We start from the raw sequence: 25,002 nt of genomic DNA, 5'->3' as shown, positions 1-25,002 counted from the left end.
AGCCATCGTGGTCGCTATTGAATCTGCCGCCTCTTCTCCCCATCCGTGTTCGTCTCGTACAAGACCAATTCGTCATAATAATTTTCGAAAATAATAGAAATAACCATTTTAACAACGGTCCATTGTAACGGTTTTATTAAATCAATTTCGCGCCGTTGTTGTAAATCACGTAACGTGGGTGTTATGGTATGATAGGTACAATTAAAGAAACTAGACAACTATAAGTATCATCTCTAAATAATTACAAGGGGTTTAGTAAAAAGTTTTTCATCAGCTATGGTTTTTTAATCGATAGTGTCATTCTTTTGCCACTTAATTCAATTTAATAGTAAGTACGTATCCTCATTATGCTTCTGAGTTTTCGAATACGTTCGAACACTGACAACGAATCACAAAATCTGGAATTAATCCTCTGTTTATTGTACATAATATACAAAAGCTGTTGCCAGGTAAAACATTGGAGATTTCAAAATGTTTAAACCAATTTGTTCAATTCGAAATATTTTAAACTATGACTACAACACGTGGATGACGGTAATTTTCATTATTTCGGATTTTTGTCTCCTCCTAATGATAATTGAAGTCAGTGAGATTCCAAATGTAATTGATATGCCTCGTACGGAAAAAAATATAAATGTTTATTTAAAACAAGTGTAGTTGTATCATAAATTAAAATTATTTTGGTAAAATATCGGCATTGTTTACAACTTTTTCAACACTATTTATCAATACTTTTGTACAACAATTACGATATGACAGATATATTTGTTCGTATTGACAATGTAAAATATCTTTAAAAGTAATGTATTTCATTTCACATGGTTGTTGGTAAACAGGAATTTGAAAAGATGTTTATAAATTTTCCAATGGTTTAGTAAATCAAATAAGATTATTTTTTATGAGTGATATTGGTGTACGATAGATTTAATTTCAATTGTTGGAGATTATTCCATACTGGTGTACTAATTAAAAGTCGTAAAAGAACATCATTCTATTGTGTTGGAAAAAAAATCTAAAAAAAAATATCTTATAAATCACTCAATAACATTGATCCCTCTTAAATACATCAACGTATATGTTTAGTTTTATCTTTTATTTAAACAATTATCAAGAGGGTCCTTTCTGTTACCCTTATTTTTATTTCCAAATTCCTATAGTCAGCAAAATACGGGTCGACCAAGTAAGATCTCCAATCTGAATTCTGAAAATAGAGGATTCATAATTATTAACACGCTCTAACCATTTATTTTTATTTTTTTATTGTAAATCTTTAAAACGTTAATCAAAACGTTCATTCTCTTTTACTTAAATGTAAATACACTGAATAAATGATAAGAAAAATTGTATTAATTTAAGACATGAAATAATATGAATTAATCATAGCACATATATAAGTTAATAAACATCGCAAAGATTATTCTTACTTGCACATATTTCTTACATAATATTATAATGCATTAGAATAATAATTATTCTAATATTAGATAGTAATTATTAATTAGAAATCTTTATATCAATTATTGACAAAAGATTCATATTTGTTGGACTCGCAGTATATAAATTATTTTCATTCCGTATTGCACAACAAACTATTTAAAAAAAATAATCGTATGATGAGGTGAGCCGATGAAGATCCGTCCTTTATCCTTTGATACTAAAGATTTACTGTACTGTGTTTTTATGTTACTGTTATACTGCACTATTTTTGTGACTTATACTTAAGCCTATTTGCGTTCAATAAAAAAATAATTATTCATTATCGTTACGGAGCGTAAACAGAGTTCCCTGGTTCGAGGCGATTTTGCTAAAAAGGTTTTTAAACATAAATTAATATATGATTGTTCCACGCAGTGGCGTATATTCAATTTTTTTATGGTGGAAGGGGGATGATATTAAATTGTAAATAGTAACATAGATTCCATGTGATTATCAAACGGTTATTTTTATGTTACAAATACTACATTTTATACACACGTTAAAATATTCTTGGTATTCTTATTTTTCATTCTGACCGTTTAAAACTGATTTTTTTTTTATTTGGTCCTTTCTCGAGAAAAAATATCCCGAAACCCCCCTCCCCATTTATACACCACGGGATTTAAAGCCATATTTTGTATAAAATGTATAGAGATACTATTGTTTGATACTATAAGAACCAATTGCATAAGGTTCCTTTGATGTCACTTGTATTTTTCATCCAGCGTTCATCCGTCTAACAATATTTTCTACAATATTTAACAATATTTTTTCGGAATTATAAAAACAAACCTGATTTTCTTTCTATAATACTGTCAAGATTTATTGTTTTAGGTAGTTTTAATGCTACAATGGTTTCTTTATTTAATAAATAAATATATATATATATATAAATTGTTGAAATTGTACAATATAAATGTACATACATATTCTTTCTAATAGTAAAGCAATAGTAAGAGGGTAAAAATATAATAAGAAAAAGCTGTAATATCGTAAGATGAAAACTATAAACTAAAATAAAAATATTAAGTAGTTATAATAATTATACACGTTTTTAGATGAGTATTTTTTTAAAATTTTTTTTTGTAAAATATCATTCAAAACTACAATCGAGGAGTGAACACAATATAACAAAGTAACAAAGTGACATAAAGCCAAATAAATAATAAACTATGGATTTTTCATTTTCTCGATGGAAACTGAAAAAAATTTGTAAAACCGTAAAATCATATTATTTTTAAAATAATTTTAATGCCTTATATTTAAAATTTATTTTTATTGATATGAAAATAAAATAATTTACGATTATAAATAATAAGTTTTCCTTGATTGTACAATTATTTGTTTACTCTCTGGAAACTTTCAACATAAAAATGTACATTAAAAGATATTGAGATCATTATATATGTTACGGGCAAAGTAGAAAATTCGGACAATGTATACAATGTCCGAGGTATAATGGGCAATGTAAATTGTGAAGTATTTATACAAAATAATCTGCATAATATATTATGTTTTTATTGCAAATTATTAATATTACATTATTATACAAAATTAATAATCATCAATATAACATAATATAATATATTAATATTATTTTTTTTCTTATAAATGATAAATTAGCTTAAATTATACATTTAAAATATTGTGAAATACATTTATTCTAACAATTACATAATTAATAATTAATTAATTTTTATATTATTATTATTTTTATTTATACTAATTAATTAAAATAAAAATTAAATTAAATTAAATTATTTATTTTCACATGTACTGCTTGAATGGCATTTTGATGTACATAGTCTATTTGCTGCTTTTTACTTACATTTTCGTGTTTTACACTTTTGCGCACATGTACACCGTTCGTAGCCTTGACCTCCTAAATTGGAAAATTTACGGGCAGCCTCTCTCATTGAAATGTTTACTGTTTGAGGTACATCTTCAATATTTAAAAATGACTCCTTGCAAATTACAAATTGATTTCGACTGTATAAATTTGAAAGTCGACCTTCCGTCGTACCAATTTCGTACATATTGTCGTCATTTACTGAAATTTTACAAGAAATAAATTATTATAATTTGGCATAATGTGATAAGATATTTTTATAAATACCTGAAAGTATAATTCCAATAATATTGCGACAATCACTGCGTGCTCTATCAACATCTGGAATTTTTACCGTTACTGATTCGACAACTTCACCACGACAAAAACGACTTTCAGAAACTTGTTTCATTTTATTGGCTTGAATTTTTAAATTTTGGAGTGATTGATTTCTTTTTTCGTGAATAGATTGTATTCTTAAAGGCACACCTAAAGTTAAAATTAATGTTAAATAAAGTTATTAAAATTAATTTAATTGTTATATTATACTGTCGACATCTTCGATTTCTTCATTATTTATGTTATTTGTTGCTCCGATTTCGTCATTATTCTAGGTGGTGGCAATGTGGTCGACATTTTCGATAGAATTAATAGCTGTTTCAATATATTCTTCAGTTTTTAATTTACATATTATACTTTTTGGTAGTAGCGTACTTTTTAGTCTTATTTTAGCTTGTATACCAAACATCGCTTCATACGGTGAGCATTTTATTCCGCGATGTAATGCACGATTCTTCATAAGTTGATCAAATTTTATTCCTTCACTCCATTTGTTGGTATTGTTATCCTGTAACCAAATAGCAAGGATATTTTCGATGTCTTGGTTAGCTCGTTCCACTGAACCTTGACTCTGTGAGTGATTTACCATGGACTATTTTAAGTTCTGGCCACATTTTACAAATTTCGGTTACAACTTGATTCGCGAATTCCCTACCATTATTACTCTGTAAAATTGCAGAAGCGCCAAAAGTTGTAAAAATGTCCAATAATATATAAGCTACCTCTTTGGCACGTTTGTGTTTTAACAGGTGGAGCAATATATATTTTGTTAGATAATCCTGATAAACTAATATGAACTTAAAATCACCATCTGATTGTGCTTGCATGTCGATCAATTCAATTTGACAACGAGAATTAATTTCAGAAGATATGATTGGTTTTACAACCAACCCTTTTTTAGCTGTACTTCCCTTCTTTTTACGCGATTCGCAATTATTTAAGTATAACATTATTACATCTCTAGTTATATTTTTATACTTTTTATTAATCTCGTGTTCCATTCTATTTCTACCTCCATGTCCAATTGACAAATAAACTTCATGTATAATATCATATAACTGAACATTATGCACATAATATGTTATTTCATTACCTTTAAATATATTTAAAATTTAATTAATTAAAAAAAAAATTGTAATACTCTTATATAAATAACCATATAAACGAGTATAATTAAATTAGTATATAATATCATTGATTAGGTATATATTATAAATATTTAATAATATAATAATTTAATATATAATCAATGATAATATATTATATTTAATATAAAAATTATTATTACCTGCAGTTACTGGAACAATTAATTTGATAATTTCAGATATTTTTATTACATCATATTTCTTCAAGAGTTTATAATCATTTGGCTTCAATTTTTGGGAACTATTCTTTATATTAATTATATGTTCAATTGACTCGTCGTATTTTAATTTGGTTAAATACATATTATTCACATTTTTTTCATTTAATACAATATTCCATTTCGCATTAAATTATTCCATTTTAAATAAAATGTAGAAAATAAATACATTTTGTTTGTTTAAGCACTGCACAATATTAACCGAGTGACAGTATACTACAACTAATGTAAAATTGTCCGTACCAAAATTATATGAGATAAGATATTTATCGGTTTCGCTATCGGGATATGTAGTGCATTCACAAAATGTCATTAGTGTTTAACCAAAGGATAACTATTTATACTTTATAAGAAAAAAAATAATATTAATATATTATATTATGTTATATTGATGATTATTAATTATGTATAATAATGTAATATTAATAATTTGCAATAAAAACATAATATATTATGCAGATTATTTTGTATAAATACTTCACAATTTACATTGCCCATTATACCTCGGACATTGTATACATTGTCCGAATTTTCCACTTTGCCCGTAACATATATATATATATAGTTCAAACCGTTATGAATAAAACGTATACTTGTGTATAAAAATTGAATATTAATAAGTTAATGAAAAACACTGTTAATACAAAATTATATTTTTCTCTTTTTGTACGTTACTGTTATTTATAATTTACACATACCGTTAACGTAATAAACTTCTATTTAATAGCGTTTTACTAGTATAATAAATAATTTAACAATCAGATACTTCCATGCATTTTATATTTTTATATCGACTCGAATGATAACAATTTAATAAGTGGGAAATATTTTCCTGTTCATAATTCTTTGTTATCGAGTATCAACAGTAGTAAACGGTCTAAACATTTAGGCGACAATGTTCAATGAGCATATAATTTTGGTAGTGACGATCACAAATTATAAACAACGGGTTATTTAACACCAAGCGCAATGTCGCTGATTTATTATTGAGAAAATATTTTTTGCAATCGCTCCACGATACACTAACATTTCGCACACAGATTTTAGGTTTGCATTTTTAGAGATTTTTATCAATAGATTCTAATGGAAAATATTTTGCAAAACGTTTCTATCCAGATAATGTGAAACTAATGAACAATGATTACATTTCACAGGTTGTTATGGATATCAACCAAAGTTCACGGAACCTATCGGTAACATTACCGTGCCCGTCGGCCGAGAAGCAATGTTCACGTGTTACGTCCACAGCCTAGGTGGTTATAGGGTGAGTCTATTCGTTTTACTGTTATCGTATAATATTATTTCCAAATCGTATCGTTCTGTAAAAGTAGGCGTATGTTTCAACCGGAATTCTTTAGATTTCAGTAACTAATGGTAAGTTTTGCGAGTGGCGACATATACGGTTGCAAGCTCTAGTAGCTATTCTTAGAAGATTCATGTAGATGTTTAGTTAGATATATTCCTTTAACGTTCTCGAGTCATTTAAAGTAAAATTAATAAGTCCCATTAAATACTGCATGCACAATAAATGCCATAATATGGCATATACCATATTATGGTTTTCGATCATTTATTTCTCAAATTCTTCTTAATATCGATTGAAAATATTTATTTCTTTTGTGCCGCATTTACAGATGAATTCGTATTAAAGAAATAATCGTTGTGTAATCAACTAGTTGGAATTTTTCGTGCCATGCAATTTGAATTCATTGTTACTATTATGGCATTGGAATCTAAATAATTTGAAACACGTGTGTAACATGTGTGACACTTGTACATAAAATTCAAATTTATAGTAAATAATTCAATATACTATTAAAGATATCATTTCATTCAAAATTTATTGTATTTCGCAAAATACAAATGTGCATAATTTTTAATTATTCGTAAATGTGCTCACAGATTGTTTTAATTTAAAGTGTCTACAGTATATACCTATCTCGAATTTCGTACACATTTTAAACTGATTTACAATAATAGAAACCTTAACGAGGAAAGAGTCTGGTAAAGTTACTCGGGAAACTAAAATGATCGGTTTCTTCAAAGTTAAAACTAATGATATCCTTGAAGTGATGAAGAGCTATTCTGAGAAAAATTCAGTGTATTGTAAAATGCGTATTAGCGTAAAAATAATTTTATATTTTAAGTGCTCAAGGAGTGTAAATGTTAGTCAAGGAATGATTATCGCGATGGTTTTATTTTTGAGTTGAAATTATATAAGATTAACATTTTTTGTTGTAATTCTAAATAGAAACTCAATTGTATTTCAATCTACCTACATAAATCTATATATATACATAATCATTGTACATCAAATTTCAAACTCAAAGGAATTGCGATATTTTTTTTAGTTTAATCTGAATTCTTATGGAAATCATTGAAATCTTGAAAAATTATTCAGCTAAAAAAATTTAATCCATAAATATTGAGTTTTATACTATACGTATATAATGTTGAAAAGGGCCTTTTTAAATTGCGCCCACATTAAGTAGGTAGAAAAAATATTATACTTGTAAATTGCCCCCATAGTATCTACTATCTAAGTGACCTTAAATTCATCATTACTTAGTATTTTTAGAGCCAAAAAATGTTTGCGATTATTTTAACTATGAATTAATACCTACAACGCCTGAAGATAATCGACTTAAACAATTTTCTTGCTATATTTTATTGAATAAAATTTATTCGCTGACTTTACTCCGAATATTTGGTCAACAGCTTCCGCAACATTAACTCGGATAACTAATGCTTGTGAATCTTTCCACAGTTATTTTAATAAATGCTTTTACACACCTCATCCTCATATTTATAATTTTATGAATAAAATATTAGAGTTACAATCTGAAATTTATATAAAAATTAATAGTATAAATGAAGCTTATAAATTTCAAATCACCAAATTATTCAACAATATAATGAAAGCACTATTATGAGTCCTGAATATGTAAAATATGATGTCTCATTACTATGCAGATAACTTTTAACAGTATTTTTTATTATTAAAATTTTTAACCTAACAAAAAATATTAAAAAAAACTATATCTTATTACTACCATGATATTAAAAAAAAAATTAATTTTCGTATTTTTATTAATTAGTTTATTCATCTCAAGTAAACTAAAAAACATTTTTGGGAAACAGTGATAACCGCTTCCTCATGGGTAATGCTAAATGACTATCACAAAAATAATATTTCTATTGGGCGCAATTTACTATACAAAAATTTGTACCTGAAAAATACAGAGCGCAATTTACTACACAAAACGTTATACCTGAAAAATACCGGGCGTAATTTACATTTGTCCATTGAAAAATAATTCTTTCCTGATAAAATTCTGAGAATTGAAATTTCATGAATATTATTATTTATTATTTGACTTTTGGATAAAATGCAAAAATATTTGTTACAAAACAAATATCTCTATTAAATATTCATTATGTGACCAAGTTAGTGGTCGAAAGCAAGCCCATAGATGAAAACTATGTGTTATAATTGATTGTAATAGACAAACTTTCAGAGAATGGTCACGTGAGTATAAGGCGCGTATAATGTGTAAATATTAAATATAATGGCCGATTCCGATAATAGTACAGAATAAGGGAATGGTAAATATTTACACTATAAAAGAAAATGGTATATCGTATATTATTACAAGTGGTATGAAAACGTTTTTCCGAGTTATTCACTTAGTAGGGTAACAATTGGTGGTTGAAAAGTGATTTTGCGTGCTACAAAAGTACATATAGAGAGAACTCTGAGACTGCAGTGTAACAAAAGAAGGGAGGGCGAGATAGTGATAGAGACGAGAGAAAGGGAAAGAGAGAGGGCGAGAGAGAGAGAAAGAAAAAGAGAGAGAGAGAGTGAGAAAGTGAGAAAGAGAAGCGGTAAACCAATAATAAAGCGGGACAAGTAACACGTGTAATATAACGGTGGATTGCAAATATTATTGTGGAGACCAGGTAGTTATTATTATTTCAGGGTGAGCCTGTTTTGCATGGCAAACGATTGGAATACATCCGGATACGAAATTCCACGCTAGCTTCCTTGAATACCAAAATAGCCACACGTGTGTGCACGATAGGAAAGGGTGGCCATTGGTGTACATTTGAACGTATAAACCATTGCAAAGATACAACCGGAAAAGCAATTCGAGGGCGACTGGCGGCGAGTGATTTATGATACTTTTATGGCAACGACTATATTCAAACGTTTCGTTAAATTGATATAAAATAACGCACCCGGCACTACGGATGTAAAGTGGAAAGGCTTACTTAGGTTTGATGGCAAATTCAGATCGTCAAGTGTCCTCGAATTGAGTGCGTCTTGTTTTCAAAAGTAAATACCGATTCGATTGAGACGACTACATTTTTAATAATTTCGCTAACCAACGGTTACCGTATTATCATCGATAAAAACTTCATTTCAGAGGTATAATATTAAATTATTTCTTTCGGTCATCTTAAATATTCAGAATATAATATGATATTCTTACCCCGGACCGTTATATGAACACGAGATCATTTTTTAATCGCATTACCATAACCACATCGTCAATGTGTTTCGACTGTACGTAGAAATTAAGACACAAAGCTGTAATAGTAATTATCCGAACCAGTGTAAGTGAATAGTTTTTTGACTTTATCTTCTGTTATACCACAGAATAATTCAACTTATTGCGCCACAACTGATTATGGATTAACGATGTATTGGACTCTAATGATTAGAGTATTTCAAATCCATAGATTTAAATAATTATAATGCATCGTCTGTAATTAGGGTTATACCATTAACGTTTAAATGTTCGTCAAAATTCGATTCGTTTGGTTTGATGATTTTATTAGGACCACATAAATAAGTCATGTTCTACGTTTTTCGTTTAAGCCTTTAGGTCCTTTAGGACCATAATCTTTAAGTCTATTTTATTTTATGATAACTGTTGTAATAAATATTATTATTTGGTCGCCAATTATTATGTCAAATTTAATCATTTCACTGTTGATCATAAAAATCAAATGCATCTGCCCGTGCTTACTACATTTTATAAATTATTAAGCTAATTGAAAACAGTTGAAAACAAAAAAATAAAATTATAAGCAAAAAGTTGTACAAAAAAAAGTGTTTTGTTAGAGCGTGCGAGGGTGGATATGAAATCACTTAAAAATGACAGATTGCGTGTCCTTCGTGATTACCTTAATGACGTGGCTATTCAAAAACTATTCTACAGTATGAATCTCTATTTATAATACTATTGAAAAATGTAAAAAAAAAAAAATACTTATTTTTGGTAGTTGATGTGTTGTTTTCAAATATATATCAGAAAAAAAAGCAATCGTAACTTTATGTTCAATCGTTACCTGGACATTTTTATAATTATTGTTTAAATTAGGTACTTATATTGAAAATATAAGTTGTGTGTTATTATCAATTTTTACTTTATATATGCATAAATAAATATACTAATGATTTTAATTTCAATTCATATTGCATTAGGTTAAGTAATTAATAGTAAAAAATATTACTCTTTGGTTTAATATCATATCAACACATCGTGAAAAAGCTATATTTAAATAAGCTTATTATTGTATGTATACATAGTTGTATACATGGTATACTACTATACATGGTATTTGTTATTTTCCGTGAATTGTAAAACCTGTAAATTGAAATACGTTTACTAATTAAAAATATCAACCTATTATTAACTTTACTATATAAACTTTTATGTTGCTCAATAAGTTAGTTAGGAAATTGATTTTCTTGAGATTTATATTCGGTATTGAAAATTGAAAATAACACGTGTACACGTGTGTGTTATAACTACCTACGATAATCAAAATAACTTGTTGCCGTCAACTTTGATGAACATTTTTCAATGTATAATAATTGATACCGAAGGAAAAATAAATAAATAAAGTATAATATTGATAAGGTGTTTCGTATAAGTTTTTGTCCACATTGCACAAAACGTCTATAATTTTCATTATATGTTGCGTTAAAATTCTGTATAACTACGATTTCCTAATTTCAAAGTCATATTGCATGTTACTTTCAATCATTCCTATAAATGATGGTATCAATCTGTTTAAATTTCCTTTCTACTTCGTGAACCGTTTGGTCAATTTTAATGGTTGTTCAAAGTTTTGTTTGACAAAAGACGTACCAATTGTTCTTCAAGTTTCTAAGACTTCTAAGACTCAATGGCTTCAAATTTAGCCACAATATTTTCAAAAGTTTTTCTTAGACTTGGTTTTATTGGTTTTATTTTATTCATTGGTTTCGTCTTTTTTATTTCTATATTGTAGTGTTTTGGTTTCATTCTTAAAAAATAAATATAACATATATTAATTTCTTTGATGTGTAATCGAAATTCAATAAATGTATATTAAACTAAATATGTAAATTAAATTTCATAGATATTTCTATAAACCTTAATGATATGGTACTAAAATTTTGTAGTTTTTCATAGTAAATGGTTAAAATTCGTAAATTAATATATAAATAAACAAATAGATAAACTATTGGCCTAGAGTTTTAAATATGTGAAGTACTACTGGTTTGGAATTAAAATTCATCATCAGTTGTACTCGTAAACAAATAATAATAATAATTTACCTGACGATGAATTTTTAATTATTCGAAATCTATTGTACTTTACAAATATAATAATACTCCAATGCTAAGCATTTATTTATTATAATCTATATATGTATACTTTTTTTATGTACCTACGTTTCAAATATTGTTTATAAATGTTTTGTTTATCCTTAACGGATGTGCGTATTTATTTTTCAGGTCGGTTGGGTGAAAGCTGATACAAAAGCAATTCAAGCTATACATGATCATGTCATTACGCACAATTCCCGTGTGTCTGTATCACATATCGACGATTCTACGTGGAATTTACATATAAAAAATGTTCAAGAAGAAGACCGTGGTCAGTATATGTGTCAGATCAACACTGATCCAATGATAAGCCAGGTAATCTATGTTTACGAATTATTGTATAGAGAGTTTGGAACAAGTGTATTATAATGTAAATACCGAAGCTTTCACTCATTTTTAGTTTAAGTTATAAAAATATATAAATAAATAAATACCAAACCATTTGCATCGGTATTTCACGGACATGTTTCAACACTGTTGATTTTAATGAATCTAAAATAAATTTCAATAGTGAAAGCTATATTTTTTCTATGCATCAGAAAAGGTTAGTTATATATATTTATTTCTTTAATAACTTTTAGCTTAGATATCGAGTTCGTTATTTTTTTTCGAAATAAAACAAATATAATAACTTCCGGATTCTATGTAATGGCTTTGGTTTAATACTGCGTAGTGATGGGGCAAATCGAAATTAACATTATTTCTACTTATTTTCGAGCTTCAAAATAATAATTTTTCTCGTTGCATGGAAAGATTTCATTAAAATTGCTAATCTTTACACTTGGTTTATTCACACTACTAGCTGTCGGAGAAAACGATTTGATAAAAATATATATACGAGTATATAAAATGTATTATTATTAACTCTTCTGATAAGTTTTTTTTTCGTTATTTATTATTCTTTCTTTACTAATATATCATACATTTTGAAATAAATAAAATGTAATTTTTGATGAAAGCAGAACCGTAAGCAAAATATTTCCCCACGGACCAATGAACAGGAACATTGTGATGCATAGAATTCTATTATCACGATTGACAGTACAATCTTTTCCCAAAATTAAAATCATGACACAAAAATCATTTAACATTTATTTATGCGCATTAGATGGGCTATTTGGACGTGGTAATACCACCGGATATTATTTATGAAGACACCTCGGGAGACGTAATGGTGCCCGAAGGAGGAACTGTGAAATTAACATGCAGAGCCAAAGGCTACCCGAAACCGCATGTTTTATGGAGACGAGAAGACGGTAGAGAAATAGTAATCAAAGACGCCTCTAGCACCAAAACAAAAGGTTGGTTTTATATACTATTCGTTATTTATAAGTAAAGTTTTTTTTTCCTCTGTAAAATATAATAATTTTTATTCCGATAAACGCTTTATATAACTACACATTTGTTTATAGTATTTGGTTGTGAAATAATTAAAATGTTATACTCAGGAATATTGAAACTGATAATTCAATATGAAAAGGGGAACAGTAAAAAGGTTTCAAACTTAAAAGCAGATTTATGCGTGTGATGTGATGTCATATTTGTCTGTGTTTGTATGTTTATTTCATATTCATTCAAATACGAGTATTCTTGACGATTTTGAAATCCTATAAACTACTTTTAAACTTATGACGTTTGGAATCAACCATATCATTGTAAAAATTTATTTATTTAACGCAAGTATTTTAGTGACGTATTCATCAATTTTAAACCAAAACTCGGTTAAACTATAACTGTTCTTGTGTGTACGCTTATCGCGTGTAGTTAAAGATTTTACGGAAAATACAATATTATTACAACTAATATTAAAATCATTATATTTGTGGATTCATGGTTTATCTCGAGGAGACAGTATATTGAAATAGTATTCTAAATTGATATGGTTTACTTAGCATATCATTCTATTTGTTTTTGCTACACGAGAACCGTGTGTTGGCGTGTCGTTTTGTCCAAAATATTTAGATTTTTCACTTAGTGTACGTGTTTTGTTTTCAAATGTTATATCTCAAAGCTTTCCAAAACTTGCACGTGTTCCGATGCATTTTGTCGTAAAATAAATAATACCACGAATGTCGATCGTCAAAAATGCATCAAAATCATTGAACTATCCGATGTATTATGTAGATATCCTTAAAACCAGAGTTTGGAAGATTCATTTAATAATTAAACTCGTTCACGTTCACTTCCAGTGCGCAAAAAACTCGTTCACGTTCATGTTCATTTTTTTATTAAAGTGAATACGTCGACGTTCAAGTATATGAAAAAATTATCAGGTTTATTTAATTTTTTTTATTTTATACATACGAATTACCGTAATGAACCTGCTTCTGTATAAATTGGACCTTAACAAAATGTATTAGGTATATTTTACTTTTTGTTTAAAACCTATACTTAAACATATTATAGTCAATATTTATTATTTACACGTGTATTTTTCAAATGGTAAATAAATTTAAATGCCCCTAAAATCGTTCAACTTCATCAAAAGTATATACTTCGTTCACGTTCTACTTGAAAAAAGCCAGTGACGTTCGCGTGTCGTTCACAAATGATGCGACAAACGTGTGTTTACCAACGACGTTCTTCCAAACACTTCTTAAAATTCACATTCGGAAAAACCAAATCACCGACACTAATAGAATGTTATTTGTGTGTGCGTGCAAATCATAAAATCATAAAACAAAATTAATTTTTTTTTTAAATAGAAAGACTGTTTGGAGAAAAAATAAATAAAAACTTACTAACTAATGCGAAACATTTCGTTTGTATAAAATATTTTGCTTATGTAATCACGACCTAACAAGATTACGTCGTATAAAACGAACTGATTAGAATAATATCGTTGAAATATTCCATAATATCTTCTTTACGTATACTAATTATAGCTGTTGTTAATTACAAACCCAATACGTGTGAAATTAATTAATGGTTCATCGATGATTATATTTCATCCGGCGAACTGCGTATTGGATGCAGCTCGGCTGGGTTCGTTCCGTTTGGCTATGGACAATCGAAAATATGTTCATAATGCAAAATGGTTTCGAGGGGCCAAAAAAATTATTATGATATCGGTGTAGCAGAGGCAGTGCTTTTTTCGTCGTCCTACTCTAATGGACGAACTTTGAGTCCCTGTGCATCAGCTATGTCAAACTCTTCGACACTAACAAGCAGCTCTAGCCGTTACCTACCATCGCCTCGCCCAACCGTCGCTGTTGTTCCTGTCAAAAACGTACGTTTTTGCGAATGGCAGTTCCGACTTGACGTGGCCACAATAGTCCCATTGTCATTACTTCATTGGCACCAGACATGATTTTCTCCTTTGCGCATCTAATAAAAAATAAAAAATAAAAAACTAACTATATTCGAACTATATTCGAAACTCTAGTTTGAAAATGAATGTAAAAAATAAAAATAAGAAGAAAAAAATCGATACCTCTTAATCCCAGTTTTAAACTTCAGATAAAAGTTTCTTCCCCCACTCGTTTCATTCTTCAAAGGCTTATTGAAATGCACGGAAACAAAAAAAAAGAAAAAAATATATATCGCCAGTTGGCAAAAACAATGGACTGTGATGCAACCGAGATAAGGCAAAAGTATGGATCAGACGGCTTGGACATTTTTACCCCTCGACAATGTTTGAGGGTGAAAAAAAATAACTCAATGTCATCATTAACATTTGTCGTGATTTTCTATTTTTTTTCTTTTCTAAAATTCCTTCTGATCTTAATCGAACTCACAACGTCCTATTGTTATCTACCAGAATCTTTCTGAAACACTTGGTCTTGTAGATAGTACTATATTCAAACTATTTCAAGCACCGTTATATCACGAATATTGAATACAGATAATAAGTATTACGATAGGTATCTAGTCGGTTATAGGAAACGAAAACGTGTTTTCTTATGCGATATAAAATCAATAATGGAATAATGAAAAAAATTACAAGTGTTTATAATGTTGTCATACCATATTGCTGTTTACGAAAAACAAAAAAGAAATATTATTTTATTTTTATCTGTTCAATATGCGTGTTACTATATATTTACTTTTTATTGCAGTACATTGTCTAAATGCATAAGTATCCAAGATACTCGTAATGTATTGCGATTTTTAATCATATAATGTATATGGTAACTTTTTTTTTCCAGAAAAAAATGAATCATATTATAATTATTTTCTATTTTCCTCTTTGTGTCTATGGCATATTTTGAAATATGCAGTTTTGCATAAAGAATAATATTATTTTCTTGTTTAGTATTCTTTTTGATAATGGAATTAAAGTTATATAATGAAAAAAATAGTTACACATAAAATATACAATATTAAACAGAATAAAATAATATATAATATTTTTTTTTAAAAAAAAATTTATATATATTATATAGATTTAATTTTAAAATTGAATTTGATTCTTTTTGGATTTGTATGCTAATAATACATAATACAATAAGTTTTTTTTCTTGTGAGTCTAAGTATATAATTATATATAACCAGGGCTTCAAAACGTTATTTATAACGTTATGACGGATAAAATGAAAAAAAATAAACCGAAATAAATTAACAAAATACGAAAATAATTGAATATCAATAAATATAGTATATCATCATTATTAAACATAAATAAAGATTAACAATAAATAACAAACGTACAAAAAACGTAAACGAAAATTGTAAATAATATTATTTAAAATAATGTTTGTTTTTTTTTCTACGTCAAACCTTACATTATTTTTAAATCATAGGCCTAGCAAACATGTACGTTTTTTTTATGCGCAGTACCCCAGCGTTATCATTATTTCGATGCGTTATATCCAGTGCTGTAAAATATTTGAATAAAAATATTTAAATACTTTTTTAAGTATTGAATAATTTTTTAAAATATTTTCATAACGAAGTATTTTCAATGGTATTTTAAATACTTTTTTTTTCTATTGAATACTAATTTGTATTGAATATTTTGTTTTTTTTTCGAACATTTTATTTTTATTCAAAATATTTGGTTAGAAAAATATTGCCATCTATATTCAAAACTCGAAGGTTTGTGAAAACCATGTTTCTAAAAATAAATATTCAATAACAAAATTTCCTTTTTTATTATTAGATAGGTAACTGTTATTACTAGATACGATATCAGTCTGGTTATACGGGATTAGAAGAATAACATAGATTTTCTCACAACCTATAACCTACTGGCTACTACAATTACTTCAAGTTATAATAAGAGTAATTCTAGCAAAAATACCGATGATGAAAGTGATTCAGAACGGCATAATGTATCCCTTTCGACTATTTCTCTACAAAATGTTAGTTTACCATGGTCTAATTACTCCAAATATTTTTTTACAAAAGTATTTGAAAAGTATTCCAAAGACTTTTTTAAAGTATTTGAGTAGTATTTGAAATACTATAGAATTAAAGTATTTGAGAAGTATTTTAAATACTTGAAAAAAATGTATTTGAGTATTTATTTAAATACTTTTTAAAAGTATTCTTTACAGCTATGGTTATACCAGTGGTCGGCAATAGGCGGCCCGCGGGCCATATCCGGGCAGCAGTAGGGAAATAAATGGACTGCCAAAAATATTTTGCTAGTTTACTCCGTTCTCCAAAATAACATTTTAAAAAATAAATACCATTCAAGATTAACTGATCAACACCTTGAAATCACTTTGCTCATCAGTTGTTCTCCAAGAGTAGCAGATTTTAAAAAATTAGCTCAAGAAAAGAAATGAAAATCTCTCATTAAACTTAAGTATACAATTTTTTTATTATGATTATAAATAATTAAATATTAAATCGTATGTCTTAAAATATGTTTTTAATAAAAAAAAAAATATACATTACTGATAAAATTAGGTTTAAGTTTTTTCTGGCCGTCAAAATATTTTTTCAAAATTATCTGAACCGCCATATACATTAATTTCCAACCCTTGCGTTATACTGACAACTAAATTGACCGATAGACACGTCTCCGGCACCGCGTTTAATCATTTGAGCTCGCATAAGACAAAAATTATTCCGTTTAACGTAATAACAAAATATCGTAAATGCGGCGTCTCATTACATAGCGATTTATTGATCAATACTTACATGCGGAATTTTGTCGTAATAATAACTGTAAACACATAATTTAGTAAACGGATGTATCCAGAAAACCTAGGAAAGTTAATGATATTTTTTAACTCAGTTAAGTTAATTGAGTCCACTTTCAATTAAGTTAAAAATTAAGTTAATTCACATGAGAATCACAACAACTAAGTTAAAACATTTTGTTAACTTAACTTCAATTAATAAGTTAAGTTAATTAAAAAAAAAATTACATTAAGCGTTGATATAAGCGATAGATATATATATATATATAAATTTACAGCAGATAAAAATCTCGTGTCTTAGTGTTTGTGACCATACTCCTCCAAAACGGCTAGACAAATTTTAATGAAATTTTGTATATACATTTGTTAAGTCTGCAAATAGGTTCTTATTTATTTTTTAAACTCCTAAGTGCTATTGTTTATACATCGTAGATTAATTTAATTATTTTTGACCCGGTCGATAACTGCGCAATTGAAAATGAATTATTAAATGATATTATTAAAAAACTATTAAAAACTATTCTTTTTATTTTTGGTATTAAATGACGGGTATTGTATAAATATTTAACAACATGATCCCGCAACAGGTACCAAAACAAATGAGAATGTTAGTTCGAAGTCAAATTATGCACTTCGGTCGATGCTTAGATGCGATCAGTACAACGTTATTCTACGATGTCGTGAGCTTTTTCAACAATTCATGATCGACATGTATGTAAAGATAAAGAGCGAACGATTTCGATACAATCAAAAAAAGCTGCGTGTGGAAGATTCTCAAAACAATTGTTAGATGTCGGTGATGGGAAAGTTACTACAGATGAAACGGGATGGATACAATAACCGACCGATTTCTGCACAATCATAGATTCGCAAGATGCTCTCATTGACCAGATATTTCCAAATTTACACAAAAAAAACACAAATCATGAGTGGCTAGCAAAAATAGCAATTTTAGCAGTAAAAAATTTAAACGTCAACGAATTGAATCTCAAGATACAACATTTGTTATCAAGAGACTTGATGTTATACAAATCTATTGATACAGTTTGCGATGCTACTGAGGTTGTAAATTATCCAACAGAGTTTTTAAACTCAATGGATTTGCCAGGCATGCCACCGCATAATTTATAACTGAAGGTTGGATCTTCGGTTATTTTGCTTCGTAATTTGAACCCACCACGGTTGTGCAACGGTATGCGATTAGTCATTAAATATTAATGAAAAATGTTATCAAAGCCATCATTTTAAATGGCGAATTCCGAGGTGAAAATATATTATTACCGTGAATCCCTATTATACATAGATGTGCCAATACAATTTAAACGCCTTCAATTTCCAATTAGATTGGCATTTGCAATGACTATCAATAAGTCTCAAGGCCAAACGATGACTGTCTGCGGCTGAAATTTGAGCACATAATGTTTTTCACTCCGACAATTATACGTGGTGTGCTCTCGAATCGTCCAGATTGTGTTGGCGAAAGATGGGATAACAAAAAATATTGTACACTCTGTTGCATTAAGGGATTGATATTGTTTTTTTACTAATATTTTCATAATCAGCGATATCTATATATATAAAAATTTCGTGTCACGATGTATGTTCGCGATAATCTCCGAAACTACTGGACCGATTTTGATGAAATTTTTTACACCGTGTGTAATTTGGTCCAACTTAAAATATAGGATAGTTTTTTTTCAAATTTTTTAATATTTTAAATATTTTAATTAACTTTTTAATAAATGTGTATAATTGCATGGTGTATTTCGGGTTTTCCCGTGACCGACCGCGACAGTATCTATATAGCTACCTGTAATCTGACCTTTTTTCTATTGTATGTGTTTTATCGTCGGCGGCGTGTAGATATGAATTGTTCCGAGAATTATCTCCATAATATATAGGATGGTTATCCATTGTATCGCCGCAGAGACCCTGAGCATGGTGGTCACACATTTACCATGCGAAAGCCGAATTCTATAAATGAAGTTGAAATTGATAATCGGTGGGTAGTTCCGTACTCACCATTGCTGTCAAAAGCATATAAGGCTCATATTAATGTCGAGTTTTGCAGTTCCGTCAAATCCATGAAGTACATTTGTAAATATGTTAACAAAGGTAGTGATTTGGCTGTATTTGAAATACAAGATATAAACAAAAATGACGAAATAGCAAGATACCAAATGGGTAGATATATAAGCAGCAGCGAAGCTATCTGGCGTATTTTCAGTTTTCCCATACATGAAAGAGAACCTTCTGTCCAGCATCTTGCAGTACATCTTGAAAACGGTCAACGAGTATATTTTACCGAAGAAAATATTCTCCAAAGAGCATTTGAGACACCGAAAACGACACTAACTGAATTCTTTACATTGTCAAAAATCTGATGTATTCGGCCAATTTGCAAAAACATTATTATATACCGATGTTCCACGCTATTTTACATGGAATAAAATAGGGAAAAAGTGGGAGCCCCGTAAGCAAGGAAAACCACATCCATCGATCCCAGGCATATTTTAAGCTAAGACATTGGGACGACTTTACACTGTACATCCTAAACAACGTGAATGCTTCTTTTTGCGTTTATTGCTGGTGAATATTCCCGGACCAACATCTTTCGAATATTTGCGAACAGTGAACGATCGAGTGTTCAATACATATCAAGATGCATGTTGCGAGTTGCAACTACTGGAAGCAGATAATCATTGGGACTTGACACTTGCTGATGCAGCGTTGACATCCACACCGAATAATATTCGTCAACTATTTGCAATAATTTTGACAACATGTTTTCCAACACAATCATCGACTCTGTGGGAAAAATATAAAAATTATATGACTGAAGATATACTGCATCGAATTAGACGAACAAATCAATGTCCAAATTTAGATTTCACACCAGAGATGTATAATGAAGCATTAGTGTTGATCGAAGATTTATGTATTTTAATTTCAAATTTGCCACTTAGTCATTATGGAATGTCATCACCTGATCGCCCGGCTGCCGACTTAGTTAACACTGATTTGAAACGAGAAAAACAGTACAATGACGTCGATTTAGCTACAATTATTGTGAATAATGAGCCATTACTGACAGCCGAACAAAAAAATATTTATAATCGGATAATGCTGACCAAGGTGGGTTTTTTTTCTTAGACGCACCAGGTGGAACAGATAAGACATTCTTAATATCATTAATTCTTGCAAAGACACGTTCCCAACAGAAAATTGCTTTGGCAATTGCATCGTCGAGCATTGCTGCAACTTTGTTAGATGGTGGACGAACAGCACATTCAGCATTGAAAATATTGACCGAAAATATTCTTGAAGCAACAATTTTGTCGGGAAAATTTAAAGGAGATATCGTCCTGTTGCCACGTATTCCACTGATAGCGTCGGAATCTTCAATACCGTTTAAAAGGCTCCAATTTCCGATTTGTTTAGCTTTTGCGATGACTATAAATAAATCTCAAGGCCAAACAATGTCTATTTGCGGTTTGGATTTGGAAAACACATGTTTCTCACATGGACAGCTATATGTTGCCTGCTCACGTGTAGGAAAACCATCAAATCTCTTCGTGTTAGCGAAAGACAGGTTAACCAGGAATGTTGTACACAAAGTAGTACTTAGATAATTTTTAGTTTTAATAATTTAATTTATTTTTGTATGTTTTTAATGTATATAGTATATTTTGTAAGTAGGTCACTGATTACAAACAATAATTTAATATAAGATGAATAAAATGTAAATTCAGAAAATATATATTTTGGTTTGTACTTAATTTCAACTTTTAGTTACTTTACCTATTACTTTTAAATTTTCTCATACATAATAATACTAATACATGGCCTACGAAAATGCTAAAAAACCAACTAATACGCGGGCAACGCCGTGTCGGGACAGCTAGTATATATATATATATATATATATATATATAAATTTAAGGGATCAATTTTAATAAATTATTAAAAAAAATTAATGTTTAATGTTTCTTCATTTTTATATTTTTTCACCGTTCACAGCACTCCATACCTCTTCCACTTATATACCACATCCTTACATACTTATATTAAATTAGTTATTTTTTTCTAGCGAAATATTCTCTAGAAATAATTTATATGACAAAACAATGTTTGTTGAGTCAGCTAGTATATATATATATATATATATATAAATTTACAGCAAATCTTAATTATATTTATTAAATTAAAAAGATAATGAAAATGCATAATAAATCTAATTTTAGAATATTTTTTATTTAACCCTAACCTGACTAGAAAAATTTACATTTCTTCATTGGAATTGTTTTAATGTACACAAATGTCAGATTTACGATAAAAAAATATGGTATTTTATTCATTTTTCATATAAATTACATTTGAAAAATACAATTAAAAAATATTATTTTTAATGTTCAATAATAGTATGAAAACTAAAAAGAATTACTGCAGCCGAAAATGTTACTATAAAATTATATAGATGATACAATAGATATAAAACATTAAATAAATTTGTAATATTTATTGACTTAAATAAAATAAAAACAAATAAGACAATACAATGGATAGGGTCAATCAAGATATCTATTAAATTTCAATAAGGGAATCATCTCAACTTTTTTGTCTGCTATTAATAATATATCAATATATTACCTAAATTAATTAATTCACTATTTCATCATACTAAAAATATTTCTGAGATTAATAGAACTTACTTGGATATTTATTGTCCATGTTCAATTGTATGACTTCTATAACGTTGCAATCAACACTTAAAAATTATGCACTATACATAGTCATACACATAGAAAACGGTATATATTATAGAGTAGAGTTATCATTGATCAGCGTTGTGTATAGGCAGTGCTAATCCTAGACACTAGGTTGTAGGGGTACACAAATTTAAAATTCCATCGATTATGGAATAATTCTAATAATAATAATTTTATTCTTTAACCAATGATAATATGGGCCTATTTATGTAATATACATAGATAGCCACTTTTCATGACAATGCAATTCATAATTATGTAATTCATGGACGAAATGGATATTATTACTTAGGTAATAATCTTTAGATGGTCAACTACTTTTCCCAAGACCTATTTAGTTAATTAAACCTATTAGTCAATACTAGAGCTCCCTATTTCACGTGTATACGTTTTCACGTGCTCACGTGAAATTAAGGTTTAATTTATAAAACCCGTTGCTTAAAATTGCACGTGTATTTATAATTTTATTCACGTGAATCCGTGAATTTATATAATCACGTGAATACGTGAATTTACATAATCATGTTTGTCGCCATCGGTCCTCGTATATATTGACTATGGATAAACTAGGCCTGATATTAAGTACAACTGTCTAGATACCTATGTTTAGTAAATAATATTCATAACTTATGTTTTAAATTATGACGTAAATAATTTAATATTAATTAATATACATAAAACTTCGTGAAACAAATTTAAGCAAATAGATAATATTATAACAAATAATGTACAAATAAATAATTATCTAAAATATTATAATAAATAGATTATGTAATAATAAATTATGTATAAATAAATATTAATCTAAGAAATTATAATAAATAGATAAACAAAATAATGAACGAAAAAGATATCTTATTTATAATTTTTAATTATTTTTTTATAATATAATAGTGGTCTTGCATCCACGTGATGCCCATCTACACTCAAAAATATATTTAGCGCAACAATTTTCGATTTTGGTATAAAAATCAATAAAGTCATGAAAAGGGATTTCATTACATACATATAGGAATTTTTATTCGTATTTATGATAATTGTTTACGATTTTATATTGTACAATTGTAACTTGTAACGTTCAATCAAAATGATGGTATCAGTGTGTGAGTTCTATTTTCACAACCGGACGCCGTGAATTACCACGAGCACATAAAGATTTCCCGGCACACAACTACTTATCCAACAACTAGATAAGTCACATGCGACAGGCACTACAGAGTTCAATAAAAGATCATGAAGCTAATCAATAAAATTATAAATACATTTTCAAATAAAATAAACAAAATAAATAGTACCTAAAATCGGTTTTTGTAATGCAATATATGACTACCATGTAGGTATCATTAACAAAATTAACAAACTCTTTATATTTTATAAATAATTATTTTTTATTATTTTTTATACAATCAAATTTTTGATTAATGCCAGTTCACGTGAATATATTAATTCACGTGATCACGTGAATATGATTCAGATACGTGCTCACGTGATTAAGCTTTTGTTGATTGCCGTGTATTAACCATTCGTGATTTATTTTGATTCATTCACGTGATCACGGTATACGTGAACACGTACATTCATATTCACGTACAAAAACGTGACCCCTAGTCAATACCGTGATTAATATAATGTTCTTATCTAAAAATAAAAATACAAAATTCTTCGGAACCTGTAGATTTTATTTTTGATATTTTTCTAAATTCCATTAATTTGTTATCGAACAAACAATAACGATATACGCGGTATTTTAAATAAATATTTTTTCTGGTCTTGAAAATCAAAATTAACTTGGGATAAATGAAAAAATAATGCATTAATTTTAAGTTAATCTGTAAGAAAATAAAAATAAATAATAAAAAATAAAAGAGCAACCGAATGCAATATCATGTTTTTTTTTATTTGACTTATAAAATACAAAATATCGACAATTCTTCTTCCTTCTAGTTTTCTAAAAACAATTCATTTAATTTTTTAAACTATAATATATTAAAAATTAAATATAAAGGCGTATAATATATTACTCTGAAGCTATTGTATTGATTGATTCGTCCGATTCTACATACAGATCATGATCAATAATCGAATTCATGGATAAAGATGTGCCAAATGATGAGCTAGACTCATTTTCTGTACTTGATAAAATTGGCCCGATTGTAACTTTTGGAGTACTAGTAATTATTTTAACTGATTCGCTAAAAAAAAAAAAATATTCTTTCCAGTAATTTTTTAAAGCAGGAAAAACAGGCATTTTTAAAAAAAAAGTTTAGTGTTTAATATAACCTTAAAAAAAAAATTCGTTGAGTAAAAAAAATTTAATACAAAGCTCCTAATATATTGTTATAATAGCAGTTGAAAAATATTAAAAATACATAGGTACGATTTTTTTAAGCATCTAAAATTCGAATTTTGATTTATTTTGAATTATCAGATTGAAAATTGAAAAATGACTAGTTAAAAAATGATAAAATGTT

General features: G+C 28.1%; 1 protein-coding gene across 1 annotated transcript in view; it reads left to right on the top strand.

Moving 5' to 3' along the window:
- The window catches only part of LOC112685731 (lachesin-like), a 149,986-nt gene that overhangs the window by 68,011 nt on the left and 56,973 nt on the right, over nt 1–25,002 (top strand). The window contains exons 3-5 of the mRNA XM_025557696.1: nt 6,161–6,270; nt 11,800–11,985; nt 12,779–12,971. Coding sequence (XP_025413481.1) covers nt 6,161–6,270; nt 11,800–11,985; nt 12,779–12,971 — 489 coding nt within the window. The remainder of the gene's footprint in view (nt 1–6,160; nt 6,271–11,799; nt 11,986–12,778; nt 12,972–25,002) is intronic.

The sequence above is a fragment of the Sipha flava genome, unplaced genomic scaffold (assembly GCF_003268045.1).
Source record: "Sipha flava isolate LNK unplaced genomic scaffold, YSA_version1 289_pilon_pilon, whole genome shotgun sequence".
Taxonomy (NCBI): domain Eukaryota; kingdom Metazoa; phylum Arthropoda; class Insecta; order Hemiptera; family Aphididae; genus Sipha; species Sipha flava.
This window is presented reverse-complemented; position numbering and strand designations above follow the sequence as displayed.